This window comes from Rhinolophus sinicus, linkage group LG15 (genome assembly GCF_036562045.2).
Source record: "Rhinolophus sinicus isolate RSC01 linkage group LG15, ASM3656204v1, whole genome shotgun sequence".
NCBI classification, from domain to species: Eukaryota; Metazoa; Chordata; class Mammalia; order Chiroptera; family Rhinolophidae; genus Rhinolophus; species Rhinolophus sinicus.
This window is the reverse complement of record NC_133764.1, coordinates 45,823,865-45,840,510: the sequence shown is the minus strand read 5'-3', so window position 1 is coordinate 45,840,510 and position 16,646 is coordinate 45,823,865. Positions and strand designations below refer to the sequence as shown.

At 45.6% G+C, this 16,646-nt stretch overlaps 1 protein-coding gene across 3 annotated transcripts in view; it reads right to left on the bottom strand.

Moving 5' to 3' along the window:
- Positions 1 to 128: 128 nt before the first annotated feature.
- Positions 129 to 16,646, bottom strand: part of SOCS7 (suppressor of cytokine signaling 7) — a 27,674-nt gene continuing 11,156 nt past the window's right edge. For 2 of the 3 annotated variants that reach the window (XM_074320530.1, XM_074320529.1), the window contains 6 exons: positions 15,968 to 16,098; positions 15,307 to 15,475; positions 13,079 to 13,207; positions 7,245 to 7,380; positions 6,725 to 6,874; positions 129 to 4,323 (listed from right to left, as the gene is read on the bottom strand). In XM_074320530.1, coding sequence (XP_074176631.1) covers positions 6,754 to 6,874; positions 7,245 to 7,380; positions 13,079 to 13,207; positions 15,307 to 15,475; positions 15,968 to 16,098 — 686 coding nt within the window. In that variant the 3' untranslated portion in view covers positions 129 to 4,323; positions 6,725 to 6,753. The remainder of the gene's footprint in view (positions 4,324 to 6,724; positions 6,875 to 7,244; positions 7,381 to 13,078; positions 13,208 to 15,306; positions 15,476 to 15,967; positions 16,099 to 16,646) is intronic. The other variant, XM_074320528.1, reaches the window with a different exon arrangement.

The window sequence follows — 16,646 nt, the reverse complement described above, 5'->3', positions numbered from 1 at the left end:
AGGCCTCCTGTCGTTTCGTGCTAAGAACAGGACAGACCATGGGGACTGGCACACTGGACTCTGCCTTCTTCAGTGTCATGGCCCAATAATCCTATCACTATCGTGGGAGGGAGGGGGTCGCACTTCTCTTTTTTTTCTTTTTCTTTTTTTAATAAAAAAGGTTTTACTCCCCAGGAGCAAATAAATCATTTTGAACTACTGATAAACACTGCTGCAGTGAAAAGAAAGATGGCTACATGTATGCAATAGCACAAATTCAGTGTAAGAACAGCTGTGTTGACGATTAGAGATAAAAATCATTTATCCATTACCCCCCCCTTCCCACAGACCAAACCAAGAGGATTCCCATAGGGAAAATGTCTAACTCAAAAGCTCCTCCCTTAGGGACAGGGGGCATGTCATTCTCTTAAAAGTGGAAAACAAATGGCCGGTCTCCCCCCAATGGAGATGCTCTCAACACCCCAACTGGTGGCAAGACTTCTGCAAATGAAGACACACATGTGCACACACACACCTTCCAGCTGGCCCTCCAGCAGCCACAGCCACTATCCCAGTGCCCAGTCCTCCAACCTCAGGGTTCAAAGCCAAGGGAGAGGTGGCAAGGCAGGGATGGATGGAAGCCAAGGGAAAAGTTCTTCCCATCCCCACCCTGCTGGGCCCTGAGGGTTTCGAGCAGGCCATGCTCTTCTGGGTGGCTGGGGGGAGGCCTGAATGTGCTGGTACCCCAGGGCATCCAGTTCCCCCTAGTCTCTCACACCCGGATGTGGGACCACTAACAGCCCTCTCTGCCCCCCAGTTCTTCCTGGATGTGCAGTGTATGGGTGTTTGCAGCTAACTCCACATCATCCCCAACCTTAATAAGGGGCCTATATAATGAGTCAAGAGAAAAGGAGGAATGGAGGTGGAGGAGTAGAAGCCGGCCGGGGTGGCAAGCTCCCCATCATGCCTTTCCTCTTGGGAGGCTGGTGGCTACAGTCCTCAGCTCACATTCCAGTGAATATACATTCACTACATCTAGGCACAGGCAGACGACTAGGCCAAGGTCATCACCAAGGGTCCCAAACTCCCAGCTGTCACCCACTTACCTGGTCCCTACACGAAAGCCCCACCCTCCTTACTCCTGCGCTCCTACCACAGCACATAAGTTTCAAGTAATAGCAAGTTGTAGCAGTAGTTGTCACTAGCTCACAGTGGTTCACGCCATCCTGAGGATGATTACAGCAGATCAATCAGAAACAAGTGAGGGTTACACAGGCAGGGCCTGAGGGTACTACATCGGCCACTCACAACTTAGAAATCAATGAGGGATCTCTAGAATTGAGAGCCTTTTCCAGTTTGTGACTTTAGAATACAACCCAAAAGGAACAAGTACCCTCTGTAGACTGCATTTCAATTAGCACTGCACAGAACTGGCAAAGGCGGGGGTGGGCCCAGCCAGGGGAGATGAAGGGGAGTGCTAACGACAGGCCAGCTGTTCCCACTCCGGTTACTCTTTGACCAGGCCAGCACCTCAGCCCACTGCCCCCGCCCCGCCTCTTCCACCACATCTCCTGACAGAGCCTCTTCCCTTTTGCCCTGTCTTGTACCTGCTCTACTGAGAAAAAGGACTTAGGCTGCAGCCTGGGCTGTGACTAAAGCAGACAGATCACAGACATAGGTAGACACCACCCTTCCCAGGGGCAGACAGAAGGCAGGGATGAGGCTGGCCCTCCTCAGCTGGCTTGGTTTTGTACCTGAGTGTAGGACTTCCCCAGCGGAAACCCTGGCACTACAGCGGGTCCAGGAGCTCTGCCTCTCATGCAGGCTGCACCGAGAGCAGTGAGGTCAGGTCCTGGGCCACCGGCAGGAACCCTGCTGACTTCCGGCTTTGGACTCCACTTTGCCATCATAAGCCCTCAGCACTCACTCAGACCTGCCTGATGACTGGGAAGTTTCGCACTGAAAACGGATTCTTAGGTGCTTCTGCTCTAACTTAGGGCTGTGCACTGCTCAGTACACGCCATGCACATTTCTGCTTCCATGCTTTTGGTTCATGTGTTTCTCATCTCACTGTCCTGCCTTCGCCTACAACCCAAAGCCTCACCCAGCGCCTCAGAGCCTTCCTACATCATCTGGTCTACCCTGATGTTACCCACTCTGAATTTCTTTAAAGAGTTCTTGATTCCCTGCCACACTGAGTCACTCTCCAATTGCTTCATGTGTGGCAGTCACCTAAAAGTTCCCTAAAGCCAGATACCACACCTTCTGACTCCTGTGTTTTCCACAGTACCTGGCCCAAGAGCCAAGCAAACACATACGAAGGAATAACTGAAAAATGATGCGTAGCGAAAGTGGTTACAGAAGAAAAATCCCAGAGAGCTGCACATCAGCCACCCAGTGGATTCCAGACTTCAGGCTCTACAGTGAGGGGTCGGGGAGGGGTGGCACTTTCTGCAAGGTGGCAAGTTAATCTGCACCCTCAAGAGACAAGACTCACAGGTTAAGCCAATTTCTGGGATCACAGTCTTAACTGGTTGGTAATACTACCATGGAAGCCAAGGAGAGAAGCACCTCCTGACAAATCAGAGGTGGGCTGTGTTTATGCTACAAAGCTCATTTTGTGGGCCACCTCTTTACAGCCAAGTAACAATGCAAGTTTCCTCCCCATTCAGCTGCAAAGAGGAAGACTGGTCATTCTATGCAGGTCGTAAAGCAGAAGGCCAGTGCTTCCAGATGAGACAGTCCTATAAATTAACAAGTCACGGAGGCCTCACTCCAAACCATCAGGAAACCACAAACCTGACAGTATTATTTATCTCATGAGATGAGACAGATATAAAGCACAGGGGTACCAAAAGAAGCAGTCTAATGGAACACTTACTGGAAAAGAGTAATAAAGACCAAACAGCTAAATTTTCACATCTTAATTGCAAAAGTTTCCCCAGAGTAACTCTACAGAAAAGCAAATTTATAATGTTACATGATTTGACAATGGCCTGCTTCAGGAAAAATTAAAGACCATTGAAAAGCACTGGAGTTTTTCTCCCTCCTCCTCACTTCCACCTGGAAGATAGGCAACTCTGAAATCAGCATCTGACAGAATCCCAGTGAAAGGAGGGCAAACAGGATCTGACTCAGGAAAATGTTTGTGTTGCCAGAAAAAACAGAGGAAAATATAGAAGCCCTTGCTACCTCGCGTCCCAGAAGTAGGACGACAGTGATAAACCCAAAAACATGAGATGTAATGCTCTCCTCCTCCTAATCTAAGGACGTCCCATTAAGGCTGAGACACTAGAAAGCTTTCTCTAGGAAGAGGACAACTTGACAGCTTCGTTTCCCACCTTCCTGCACATTCCCTCTCACTAGCCGACAGACATATGGAGGTAAGTAAGTAGCACTGACTCCTAAGTCACGGTACAGTTTGCTATTAACAATCTGGAAGCTCCATTACCTTTAGCAGCCCATGACTGGAGCTCTGAACTGCTCAGGTGATGAGAAAATCTAGTGCCTTGACAGCTGGCAGAAGCAATAGGAATGAATTACCATGACCAGGGTGAAATGTTCAGTTATCTTGGGGAACAGGTTGAGGGTGGAGGAAGAATGGGGCTAACTTGAGGTCACAGAACTTAGGAATCAAGTAAAATAAAACAAATCCAGCTTCTATGAGAGGTGATTCTGTAATAGGTTCCTAAACCTTAAAAAGAAAGGATGCAAGGAGTCACAACTTCCCCAGCAGAAGCCATCTGCCAGTTTCTGTCCGGTTATCTTCTGTCTGAGACCACCCACCTTTCTTTCCTGCTCCCACTGAAGCCACTCCTGCTTAAAGAGAAGCAGGTTCTCATCCTTCAGAAACTCCCAACTCCATTTGCACTTCTGACTCCTTTTCTTCCCTTCTTCAAGGTCAATGGTGAAAACTCGCATTCTGCCTTTGGCACCAGCTGCATGACCCACACTGGCGGTCCCCCCTCCCCCTTGGACCTGCTCACCCTCACACCACGTCCAATCCAATGGGCACAAACCCCAGCTGTCTTTAAGGTGAGTTTTTCATACTGAGAAATGTAAATGTCCAAAACAAAACTGGTGAAAAAGGAACAGTGTTGAGACTTCTTCCAGTTTTCCAAGGAGCTCATCCAGTTCCCAGCTATCACAGGGGCGGATGCAAACGGCGGAGCCCCCACTCAGAGAGTACGGCTGTGTGCTTCTTCCAAGCCCCAGGCGGCGAGGGGAACCAACGTCTTTGCGCAAAGGATCCCAACCCTTACTACTCCCTCTTGTTTTTTCTTACTCCTCGTTTCATAGTAGCTTCATTTGGTTCTTCAAAATTGGAGCTTGGCAACCAAATGGCTAGGCAAAAAAAGGGAAAAAAATTAGAGGGGTTCAACCGAGTGGAACCAAAATGGAGTGAAAGAATAGCCCAGCCTCTGGAGGTAGAGAAGTACAGCTCAAAAGGAGAATGGAGTCTGGCTAGCCAAACACTTCTACAAACACTGCAGCTAGCTAGGGATGTAGCAATGGCCTTTGTCGGAGGGGCCTGAGCAGCCTATGACCTGAACGTTCCAAAAGAACTAGTAAGGGGCGGCCGGTTAACTCTGTTGGTTAGAGAGCAGTGCTCTTAACAACAAGGTTGCTGGTTTGATCCCCACATGTGCCACTGTGAGCTGTGCCCTCCACAATTAGATTGAAACGACTACTTGACTTGAAGCTGATGGGTCCTGGAAAAACACACTCAAAATAAGTTAAAAAACAAAACAAAAAACTAGTGAATATGTCCTACCATCATGCCTAACTTCCCCTTTCCATTTCCCTTCTCAGTTTTCTACCTACTTCCCCCGCTTTCTCCCCTGAGATTAAAAAAGGAGCCGAGCCCCTAAAATAACCCTTTGAGAGCCAGCTAGAAATAGCTGTAGGTCTCTGCAGCTTCTGGCCATTGAAGAGGGTTGACATAATTACCAAGGCCAGTGCAGCTTCTACCTTCTAATTTAAGAAGGGTACTTGTTCAAGCTGTTACACTCCAAGCACCCTGGCATGAAATTCCCCAGGTAACAGACCAAGTAGTCCACTCAGAACTCCCAAATTAAAATCAGCCTTACCAACAAGAAGTCATAGGGACCAAAATTTTACACTTGAAAGACCTTTCCTTCGAGAAGTGTTACTTCTCTTTTTTCACGGGGTCCTAGGGTCTAAATCAGGAGCAAGTACAGCATGATGCTTATTCTTTGCCACAGACAACAATCCCTGTGTCACAGGAAAGAGACCCTGGAAGTTCAACTCAATCCTTAACCAACACATGACTGCCCCCCATACTTGCGACAAATGCCTACTCCTGATCTTATCAAGTCCCTTCCCACCTCAGTGCCTTTATACTTATAACCTTCCAAGGGTGCAGTCAGGTAACTGGGCCTCCCAAGTTCCCTTCTGCTTTCCCATCCTAAGCTCAACCGCAAAGGCACCAAGCAGAAACATGCTCCTAAACATTAGGGGATTCCGATGCCTTAGGAGACACTTCTGAGGGCATATAATTTGCATATAATTGAAGCAATGATAAGAGACTGTATACCCAATCCAAGATCCTTTAAGTTAAAACTCTGCAGCCTCCCAGCTACCATTTGCTGATCTCTCCTCTTCATTCCTTCTCCCTGGTTAATCCTTATTAGCCCAGCCCACATGCTCTCCCCCAATAACACAGGATCAGGGACTTCCAGAGCCAAGACAGACACACAGCTGGGTTCACTTTAGCCATGGCTCAAGAAAATCCATGGGACATAAACACCAAAGGTCACTCTTCTGTTATGCAGAGAACAGAGAGGGTGGAGAGATTAAAGCCCCTTCTCACTCTAAGGCTGTTGCTTCTGTGGATTTCCCCCCTTTGTTTTATGTGGGGGATCTGGGGAACAGAGAGGTTATAAGAGAAGCAGAAATATTCAGTGCTTTAAAAGGACATTGCGCACTAAGGCAAGACGGTGGTGGGGGTGGGGGTGGGGTGTGTGTGTGTGTGTGTGTGACTGCACCCCAACAGTGAATCACTGGAAATGTGAGACCTTGCATGTAAACCCACACTACCAAAATCACTCCTCTCTGGCAATTTTGTTCCTATTCACCTCTACCTTTCAATGCCATCTGCAGGAACCAGTATTCCAAGATTTTTTATGGGAAAATGAGTAGAGCTGTTAGTGTAGCAATGGGAGAACAGCCTCTTAGATAAATGAATTCCTTAGCTAATTCACTTATTCCATTGAACAATTTACTGTCAGTGGCCCAAATCAAACTCTAACGAGAAGAGTGAGCTCTGTTTCCTCACCCCCCTATGCCAAGCTGTGGGACACAGTGGAGCTCTCACTGAAGGGCATGCCTATTGCAATTAAAGGCATGCTTGTGGTACCTTTGATGAAGCTTCCTTCCCCTTTGGTTTCCTGCTTTATATGTCATTTGTACAATATCAGGGGGATTAGCCGAAGTCTGAGAGCAAGCTGCACACTCAGCGACGTGTGCATGTTCTCCTCCACTTCAGGGTTAGCCTGCACGTTGCTTGGCAAATATTCTTTAAGCCTCCCTGTCTGTCTGCTCTTCTCCCAACTGGGGTGTGCACCCCTTGGGAACTTCATTATCAGACGTGGTAACTGTGGGCAGATGCTGGGAGCAGGGGTATATACACAGGATGGCAGGGGGTGGGGGAGGGAAACAAGGCCCACGCATGATCACAACTGCCCAGGAAGAACATGGCTGGACAGTGAGGCAGAGCTCATACCCTTGGTGGTGACCAGCAGGGGCCCCGCGCTACGTGGAGGGTTCTACCGCTTGCTTCTGTTTGGAAATGAGCTGCGCTTCCTTTAGAGACAGGTAAACCTCTTCCTGAGGATCATAGTAGTAGAACTTTCGGATATAGGAGATCAGAGGTCTGTAAAAAAACACAAGAGGGATACACACCAATTATCATTTACATAGATTATTAAAAAAACACCACCTTTGTTGAACGCTTTCTATCAATCCTATGTGGCTGAGATTACACCGAGGACTCTGCTACCCTAACAGAATCCCCACTTTCTCCTGTATTATAGCTCTGTCTCCTTCCCTCCACCCTTCATAGAGACTGCAGAAGGGAGGCTGACACACACACACCTTGCTCCCTTCTGGCTAGAAATGTGACAGTTCCCGAGTTAGGTGCCAGGACAAGTGAAAGGAGCTGCCTGTGCAGTCAGCGTGTAGGCCTCACTAACATCGGGAACTAACCCTCCCTCCTGCCCCCAGCCCTAAAGACCCCATTGTACTTAGGCAGTGGAAGATCCGGGATGTGATCTATCCGGACGAGCTGCCGGATTCGGAATCTGCAAAGGTGCTGGAGGGATTTGACATTGCTGAATCGGGACACTGGATAGAGCAGCTGGACTGGAGTTGGTGGCAGTCCTTCAAGAATGAAAACCAAGAGAAACATTCAGAGGGAACAATGCAGCTAACTACAGTCTCCCTTATGAAGGGAGTCCAGGGAAGGCAAATGGGGTTCTTTATAGTTCATCTATGTGTTCTGTGCAAAAGCTCCCTTCCACAAAGGCCTGCTGATTTCCATTTGCAGAAGCACCACCACTAGATTTCACACTCAAGAGAATCTATTCTCCCCAGCAGAGGGCCTCCCTAGCGTCACTCTTAACAGCCGAGAGTCTTGCTCTTAGAACAACCCAACGAAAAATGCCAAGCTAGAGACTTTACTGGGAGCCAAGTGGCCAATCCCAGGCCTGAGGCTCTCAGGGAAGGACAAGAATCGAAAGCACCCCTCCTGGGGATGGGGGACAATTGTTCAGCACATCTAGCAGTACCCTGAAGGCGAGGACTCAAAAGGCTATTCAGCAGGGTCCCCACCAAATTCCAACTGACAGGCTGGTAAGCAGAAGGCAACAGCTGAGATCAAAGTTTACAAGCCTATCACTTCTGCCATTTACTTCAAGACGGGACAATCAGGTTTAATCACCTCATATTCCCCGCCCCCCGCCCCCCCCCCAACCACCCTCCTTGCTTCTGAAATTTTAGGCTGGGTACAGGAACAGAAAAAAAAGAGGATGATGCTATTAAAAGCAAAACAACTACAGTAGCTTGGGCAAGCTGGAATCCCCCGTGCCTGCTGACTGATGCCAGCCAGGCCCAACGGGAGCCCCCCACTCAGATTTCCTCAATTATCAGCAGGCTCTGTGTTGGGAAATTCCAACCCCCCAAGAGTCTACGCTACAGAACGGAGACACCCAGAATGGCAGGGGCACTGAAACAGGTTCAAAGAAACAAAGAATATTCTAGTTTTAATACACAAAGGGGCTGTGGAAAGTAAATAAGCAAACTGTTCTCAGAAAGAATCTGAGCTGCAAAATCTTTGAATTATTTTTTCAGCCATTGTCATATCAAAAAAAATTCTGTAGATACAATTTGTTGGAAAATAAAATATCTATTATTTTTGGAGTTTAATTTCAAGCAGCTTTTTAAATTTTGTTTCAAGGCATGAGAAGAAAAAATTAGAGCTTGCCTCCCAAAGCCTTTTCATGGTTGTTGACACTGACTTTCTAAAACAAACAAAAAATTAAAATACATATTATACTGCTACTCAACAAATAAGTTTATCTTAAAAACATTTAACTCATATAGTCTTCAAAACTGTACTTTTGAGCTAGATACCACTATTATTCCTATTTCCCATGTGAAGAAACTGAGGCCTATTGGGCTAAGAGAACTTGTTAAAGCACAGAATCAACAAAGCTGGCCTGCCCTGAACACCTGCTGAGGAAAAGTTTAGCCCAGGGAACCTCTGTAGGGGTGGGGAGGGGGTGGTATATCCAGGAGTCTCCTCAGAACAAGCACTTGTCCCTATGTGTGTGTGTGTGTGGGGGGCCCCCCCGGCAGCGGCGACTGTCCAGGCCAGTCCCAGCACCTTGGTTCCTTCATGACCAGCCTCCCTTAGTTCTCTCCTTCTCACTTCTACCCCTTCAAGTCTAAGGTTTATATTTTGAAGCTCTGTAGCCCCCCTCCACCCACGTGGTTGGCCCTCTCCTCATACATCATTGAAAAAATAGAATTGACACATGAATTTCTCTCTTGAATATATTTAAACTTAAGTGATTTTAAAAATGATTTCAGGTTCAAATGCCTGTTTGAATTTACCCTTTCTCTCAGGTTTTTAAAGTATTCTTTACTAAGTTAAACTATGGCAAACAGAAAGCTTTTGGGGGTTGGTTGTAATATTGCTAAATTCAACATGATGTGTCAGAGATAAAAGTAATTTATGTATCTAATTATTTATTCCCAAAGACGCAATAGTATAGGACGTGTGCCTAAAGAGATCAGGCTAATAAGCAGCATATAATTATGATTGTTTTCCTACTTGAATTTTAATGACCATACATAGGTGCCTATTTAATTGTGTTACTTTTAGCCTTAGGTTCACAAATAGCAATTTGGAATCTGTTAATTCTGATATTCCCTGGTGTCAACCTGACCATTTACCGTTTGTCCCCAAACAGCAAATAATTGGCGCTCTCACATCAGAACCAGTTAATAGAAGAGGTTAGCACTGGAAACAAGGTAAGTGATACCAGTGCAGCTGAAAGGGAAAGGGCGAGGTGAACAGTGAACAGTAGGAACCTTCCTCTGGTCCTCATGCCAGGGGTTCTGGGCACCAATGCAGTTACCAGCTACTTCATTATTTTCTCTTCCTCCAACGTGGACCAGGTTAGGGGTGACAAATCTGGATTTCAGGTCTAAGCACCTGAACATGGTCTTTCTGCCACACCAGACTGTTCCCTGAAGACCAGAATTATGCAGCCCAAAATGTCAAAAGTGCTAAATTGAGACACCCTGGGACACAGGGAAGACTTGTCATTGAACAAGCAATATAAGCTTTATGATGGTTACAAAAGAGGAAATGACCAATTTCCTTACAGTTGTATAATTCAAAGTGTGATTAAAAAAACAATAGGTAATGGGGCTGGCCTAGTGGCTCAGGCAGTTAGAGCTCCATGCTCCTAACTCCGAAGGCTGCCGGTTCGATTCCCACATGGGCCAGTGGGCTCTCAACCACAAGGTTGCCAGTTCAATTCCTCGAGTCCCACAAGGGATGGTGGGCTGCGCCCCCTGCAAGTAAAATTGAACAGGGCACCTTGAGCTAAGCTGCTGCTAAGCTCCCGGATGGCTCCGTTGGTTGGAGTGCGTCCTCTCAACCACAAGGTTGCCAATTCAACTCCCGCAAGGGATGGTGGGCTGTGCCCCCTGCAACTAGCAACGGCAACTGGACCTGGAGCTGAGCTGTGCCCTCCACAACGACTGAAAGGACAACAACTTGACTTGGAAAAAAAGTCCTGGAAGTACACACTGTTCCCCCAATAAAGTCCTGTTCCCCTTCCCCAATAAAAAATCTTAAAAAACAAACAAAAAAAAACAATAGGTATTTTCTCTTCATCGCAAATGATGAAGAGTCTCCGGACTAAGGACATGTTTGCTTTGAGTTACGGCTTTCCCAGGGTCAGAGGTTTCGTGCTAATCCAGTCATTCTCTTTTTGAGACTGCGGCCTGGTGCTAGGGGCTTCGTTTATAACTGTGAAATGGATCAGACTGAGATGTAATCAGCAACCTCAGATTTGTTATGACCATGTACCAACACTATGATAAAAGGGGAAATCAAGCTCAGGTGCCATCATTTTCACCAAGGGCCCCTCCTCTAGATGCTAATTATTCCATTTATTCTAGTTACCTTCCTTCTGCTCCTTACTTGCCACCACTGAGAACGTTCCCATTAGTCCCACCTTTATGATTCCTACGATCCCTGGCATGCCCTGCCAGTGCATCCAGCTCGAGATTTGAGCCAGAAAAACGTGACACTTTATCCTAGCACTGCAACCCACTGTACCTCAGTTTCTCAATCTGGAGAGAGAGAGAGAAAGAGAGGCTGTAATGTCCCTTCAAAGGATTTTGTAAGGATTAAATGAAATAATACTTGGCTCCTTGTGGGCATTCAGTTATCATCCCAAAGTCTGAACAAACGGGCTCTTTTTCAAATGTGCTAGGTTAAAATTCCTGGTGCAGGCTGACGGCTCAACCTAAGTGCTATGACTACCTCTTCTTGATGAGTCCTCGCCTCTAGTAAGTCAACCTCATGGAACGCCCAGACCTTCATGATAAGCAAAAGAGTGCAGCAAACAATGGTCAAGGAGAACACTGGCTTTGCCTCCTCTGTCCCAGTCCTTCAAAGAGAGGTCACTTAGGGTCCAGGGGCAAACACTAACTCTGCTCTGCCTTTTCAACTTGATTACATTTTCAAGTACAAATAGATACCCTACCTGTAGGAGTCACCATACATGAATATTCCCAGAAAGACACCCTCCACTAACAAACACAATTCTGACTTCTTTGTGTAGTCTTCACAAATCCCAATAAACTCAAGTTTCCATTTGCTTAGTGCTACTTCTTGCCCATCACAGAGTGGTGGTAAATAAAGCACAGGATTTGGAGTTAGTTGGGCCTGGATTTGAATCCTGGCTTCAGCACTGACTGATCAGCTATTTGACTTTTACAGTAATTTCACTTTTGAGCCTCAGCCTCCGTTTCCTCACTGGCAAAAGAAAATAGTCTTACCTGTAAATAATAGATCAATCTATTAGCTAAAAAAAATCTTAGCGAGATGTAAATAAAGAACCTGACAAAGTTCTGGGCGCATGACAGACAATAAATAGCAATCATTATAATCTCTAGCCATTAACAATGTTAGTTAAAATGTCTACAGACAGGGCACATCTGTGGAATGAAATGAGCTACACCTGAGGAGTCCAAGATTCCATGGCCTCTCAACACTACAAGAAGATACACGCTCCAGACCCCAGAATCCTGAGAGGATTTCCCTGGTTCACCTACAGACAGAGCTTATTAGCCTGTCCTTGCTGATCACTGTATAGAACTTAACACATGCTCTTACCTTTATCTGCCTACCTGATCCCCCTTTGAGGCTATGAGTTCTCTGAGAGCAGAGATGTGGCTTATTTTTGATACTAAGTTACAAAAATAAATGTTAAATAAATACCTCCCAAAAGCCACAAACTTTACAAATTGCTATGCAGAGCAATTCCTATAAGAAAGGATTCTAACTGTTCCCTTTAATCAAGTCAACTGTATGAGACCCAACTGTGTTGACAGCACTGAAGCAAATACTAAATGAAGTGAGAATTAATACAGTTCGCACCCTGTCACACCTTATTTAAATCACCAAGATTATAAAACACATTCCTGCAACCTGGCTCGATCCTGTTACTGATATTCTGCCTGAGGCTCTCCTGCAACTTCTTTTTAGAGCAATTTCTTGGCATCCTGTATGTTTACAAATCTTACTTTCATTCAATGGGAAAGAACGATGTTCTCATGTGAAGTTCCGTTTGTATCTGACAAATGCTTCAATTAATGTGCTTATCACTTTACTTTTCCTAACACTATACAGCTTCTCCCCCTTCAGTAGCTATTACACAGATAACTTCCTGCTGTGTGGGCAGGAAGACTATATAACCACACCAGTAAGGCTGGGAACTGCCTGCCCAGTGTTCCCAAATGGAGAGAAGTCTTTGTAGTCAACAGTGGTGGGGATATAAGCTACAACAAAAGAACCTACTCTTTAACAGAAAGTTTAGTACGACATGGACAAAATCCAGAACAGACTGCCACTGAATTCAGCCTTCTTGACACTCACCATTGCCTTTCTAGTGAACCTTCTTTTACCTTCCCTGCTCCTGGGGAAATGCCCTGAGAACTCTCACCTGTTTCACATTTAAGTGTACGATGCCTGGATTAGGGACAAGGAGACATCTCTGGATATTAAATATTCACATGATGCCTGCACATCAGAGGCAGGATCAGTTTTTTCCTTCACGTGGTCAGAGAAACAAAGATTCCTTCTCAAAATATTGATAGATTAATGTACAAGCATAGGGGATTAACCACTGAACTCTAGAGTGATTGCCATAAAAGCCAGAACACAAAGCTTTAAGTAACTGTGGCCTTTTTTTTTTTTTTTTTGGGGGGGGTACATTTTGATACTATACTGGACCATACCCAAGTAAGTTCAATAATGTAGTAACTACAGGCTTACCTGGAACCCTGGATCTCAAGAAATAGAGAAACTTCCCATTCTTGGAGTGCATGATGGCTCTCTTAATGAACTCCACCACTGACTGACAGCGATCCTCAAACTTAGGATGACACCACAGGCTGAAGGTTCCTGCCATGGAAAATTAAGGAGACGTAAAAATGTAAAACTGACTTTTAAAAAGTCTGGGAGGTTGATTTGAACATTTTTATGATTCTCACTTTTGGGAGGGTTGTTTATGGGCAAGTTGAGTCAGACAAGGTCCTTGAAGCCATCTGTTCCTGCTTGTTCCACAATTAATGGAAAGAAAGATGTTGCCTTTAATAAGACATAAATTAGGTCTTACGAGGCTTTTGTTAAACAAATAAATAATAAATTCCATGTCATAAAAAAAGATACAAAAATACTCTGTCCAGTATGAACACTAATTCTTCAATCATGGACTGTAAGATTAAGACTGCTGTAGCAAAAGCAAATTTAAATGACATCCTCTCAAGAAGATCTAAGTCTGCAAGTATTCACGGACAGTCAGGAAAGACAAGATGAGCAGTTTTGTGGGTATCACTCGTTCATGTGTGTGCTGGGCACCAAAAAATCAAATTCTAAGTCTTTTCTCTTTAACTTCTAAATTCTACGCCCCAACATGTTACAAAGATCCCACTCCAAACTTGAGAATCCCAAAGGCAAAAGGGAATCTGAACTCCCACAATTTAAAACACACACAAAGTGCCCCAAACGAAAGCACCCACAAAGGGGACACCGAATCACTCAGGAGAACTGCAGATCTGAGTCTCTCTAGCTACTCTTACAGTATCACTTAAAAAGACCAAGACAAATGTTCCACTGCAAACTGGCAACTGAACAGCCCACAAGGCTTCTATTAAAAATTCCATTTATTCACGGAAGAAAAGTCCCTTTGAACCAAAAGTAACTGGAGAACCATTTGAAAGCGCCCTCTCATTCCTGGCATCTCACCTATCAGGAACCTAGAGGTCAAGCATTTATTCATCATTCCCATGGCCTACTCATTAACCACTTTAGAAGGTTTATAAAAATACTTCACTCTGAAATGCTTTATTTTGCATTTTGTTTGTTTGATTTTTGCTTTCAGGAGCGGCAGGAAAACAGGAAGCGGGCTACCGCAGTTATCTAACTCATTCTCAGGTCTCTGGACTGAAGTTCCTTTCTCTTCCCGCATCTCTGAGGCAAAGGTGGGGGCGGAGGAAACTATGGACAAAGCTATGCTTAACAGCTACTTTCTGCCTCACGAGAGCAGCTGACCAAATAAATCCAGCACTTGGTTGAGAGCAGGAAAGACGTGGTGCCTGAGAAAAGCGTGACAGAGACTCTTATTTGAGATGAATGTCCACTCCCGTTCATTTAAGGCGATCACACGTGGGAAGTGTGTGAGGCATGGGAGGAGCAAGTCCCCAAAACTCTCCAAAGTTCTCTACACTTTCTAAACTTGTAGCAGATGGAGGTATTTCGACAAGTGACATGTCACCCAGCCCTACCACCAATGAGCATCACAAGTTTCTGGCCCAAGTCAAGTACAGAATGTCCCAATACAAAGTCAATCCAGACAGCAGTGCGTACAAGTCATCTTCTAGACATGACGGCAACATTCAGCACAATCCGCCCACAGAGGAGGAGGTCCCACCAGGGAGGAAGGCAGACCGTCCAAAGCACGTTGATCCCACAAACTCTCGGAGTTCTACGACTATTACCTAAGAGACTACAAAGCTCACAAGAGAGGTAATTATCATCACCATGCCGCCTGCAGAAGAGGGGATGTGACTGTCAGGCAAAGAAATTCAGAATAGAACAGTCAAGACAACCAACACTAAATTCCCTTCTTTGGATGTACGATTTAACAGAAAGTATCTCTAGATATTAAGTTTAATTATGAACAAAGCTTGGGAGAATTTGTCTAGCTTAATCCTTCCTTTTACCAAGAGCATGGTTTTACTGGCTTTGTTCTGTTCTTCAATAGTCTTGCTCAGGTCCTCCTATTTAGGATACAAGACGCTGACAATACTTTTAAATAGAATTCTTACTCTCTTTCCTACCCACCCCCAACATTTCTTCTAGTGATTGAAACCAATGCCCGTATCAGCATCCAATTGAGTCTATGAACCTTTCCCCCATTCACAGTTCCAATTCTATGAATTCTTCCTATGAAAAAGTCAAATAGCAAAAGTAGAGACAGGCAAGGAAGGAAGAAGGCTTACCTCTGTAGTGCTCCATTCTAGTGTGGTGGGTGATACCCTGTGATCGAAAACTGAGGCTCAGGATATAACGAGGATCAGAGCTGTCTCGTACCAGGAAAGAACCATCTGGTTTCCCTTTCAGCTTCATCTCTGCATCTTCCCAATTCATTGGTCCCCAATACCAACCACACTATCAAAGATAAAAAGCAGTCAAGTGGTTAACAGAACAGAAAAATATCCAAGTTTTCAGCACAATCTATCTTACCCCAGGAGAACACCCCCACTTCCAACACGGTTCATAGGGAAAAGCTGCGGAGAGTGTTTCAACCATTAGCAATGAACACTGGGCTCATCATACTCTTAGCCCTCCGAAGTTACAGAAGAGGAATTCTGCAGTTCCCTTACCAAGGCCGTACAAAGAAAAGGGACCTGGGTCAATTAATCTGCCACAATCAGCTTAGACTATGTAAACACTTCTCTACAACCTTTATCATGTTCGATTTTTTTTTCTAAGATTCAATTTTACATCTTTTACGGAATTGATAATATCAGCATATTGCTTTATCACTGTAAATATAGAGGCAAGGAAATGACCCTTCCTCTAAAAATAATAAAAGGGGAGCCTGGTACAGAATTAGGGAGCAGGAAGGGGGTAAGCCACCACTGCTCAGGTACCACCTACCTTCTCCAACTCTCGAAGGCTGGCTGCAAAGCTGCTCGAGTCGGGCCGGTAGAGGGGACACTGGAGGTGTTGTGGGGGCTGGCTGTGCAGGGATTCAGCTGCTCTGATGGGAGCAACCCGGGGAAATGCATCTGCAGGGCAAGACCATGGTGGTCACTTGTTTACCCTCAATCCTCCCAACCATAAGCAGACCCTCCCCCCAAAACAGAGATGCTAACTGAAGAGGGGCAAAGCATTAGAAGCTAAGCTGGAAAGGGTGGAAGCCAAAGCAGTGGGAAAGAGCTGGATGGGCGGGAACAAAAAGCTGTGTGGGCTTGTGTAAGCTGTGAAGGATGGGTGGGGGCACTGAACCCCAGGAAAGGGGGTGGGGAGCTGCTCACTAACCTGACTAAGGTGACTACTTCAGGACCTTCACCAGCCTAGAGCGATTCCAACTTCTCCCACCTCGAGGTGAAGTGCCGGTAAAGCAGCCTTGGAAATAGTGACTCGCTTACTTGCCCAGGAAGTGTAACGATTTTGCCAGGCAAGTAGAAAAGAATGCTGATTTCATTTATTTTATTCCTTGGGTACTGGAGGCTGGCAAAGCAGGTATGGGCTACTAAATGCTTGGTACTTATTTACAAGGCTGCGGTCAGTATGAAAAGCTTAGAAAAACCACAGAACTTTGAAAACCAGCAAC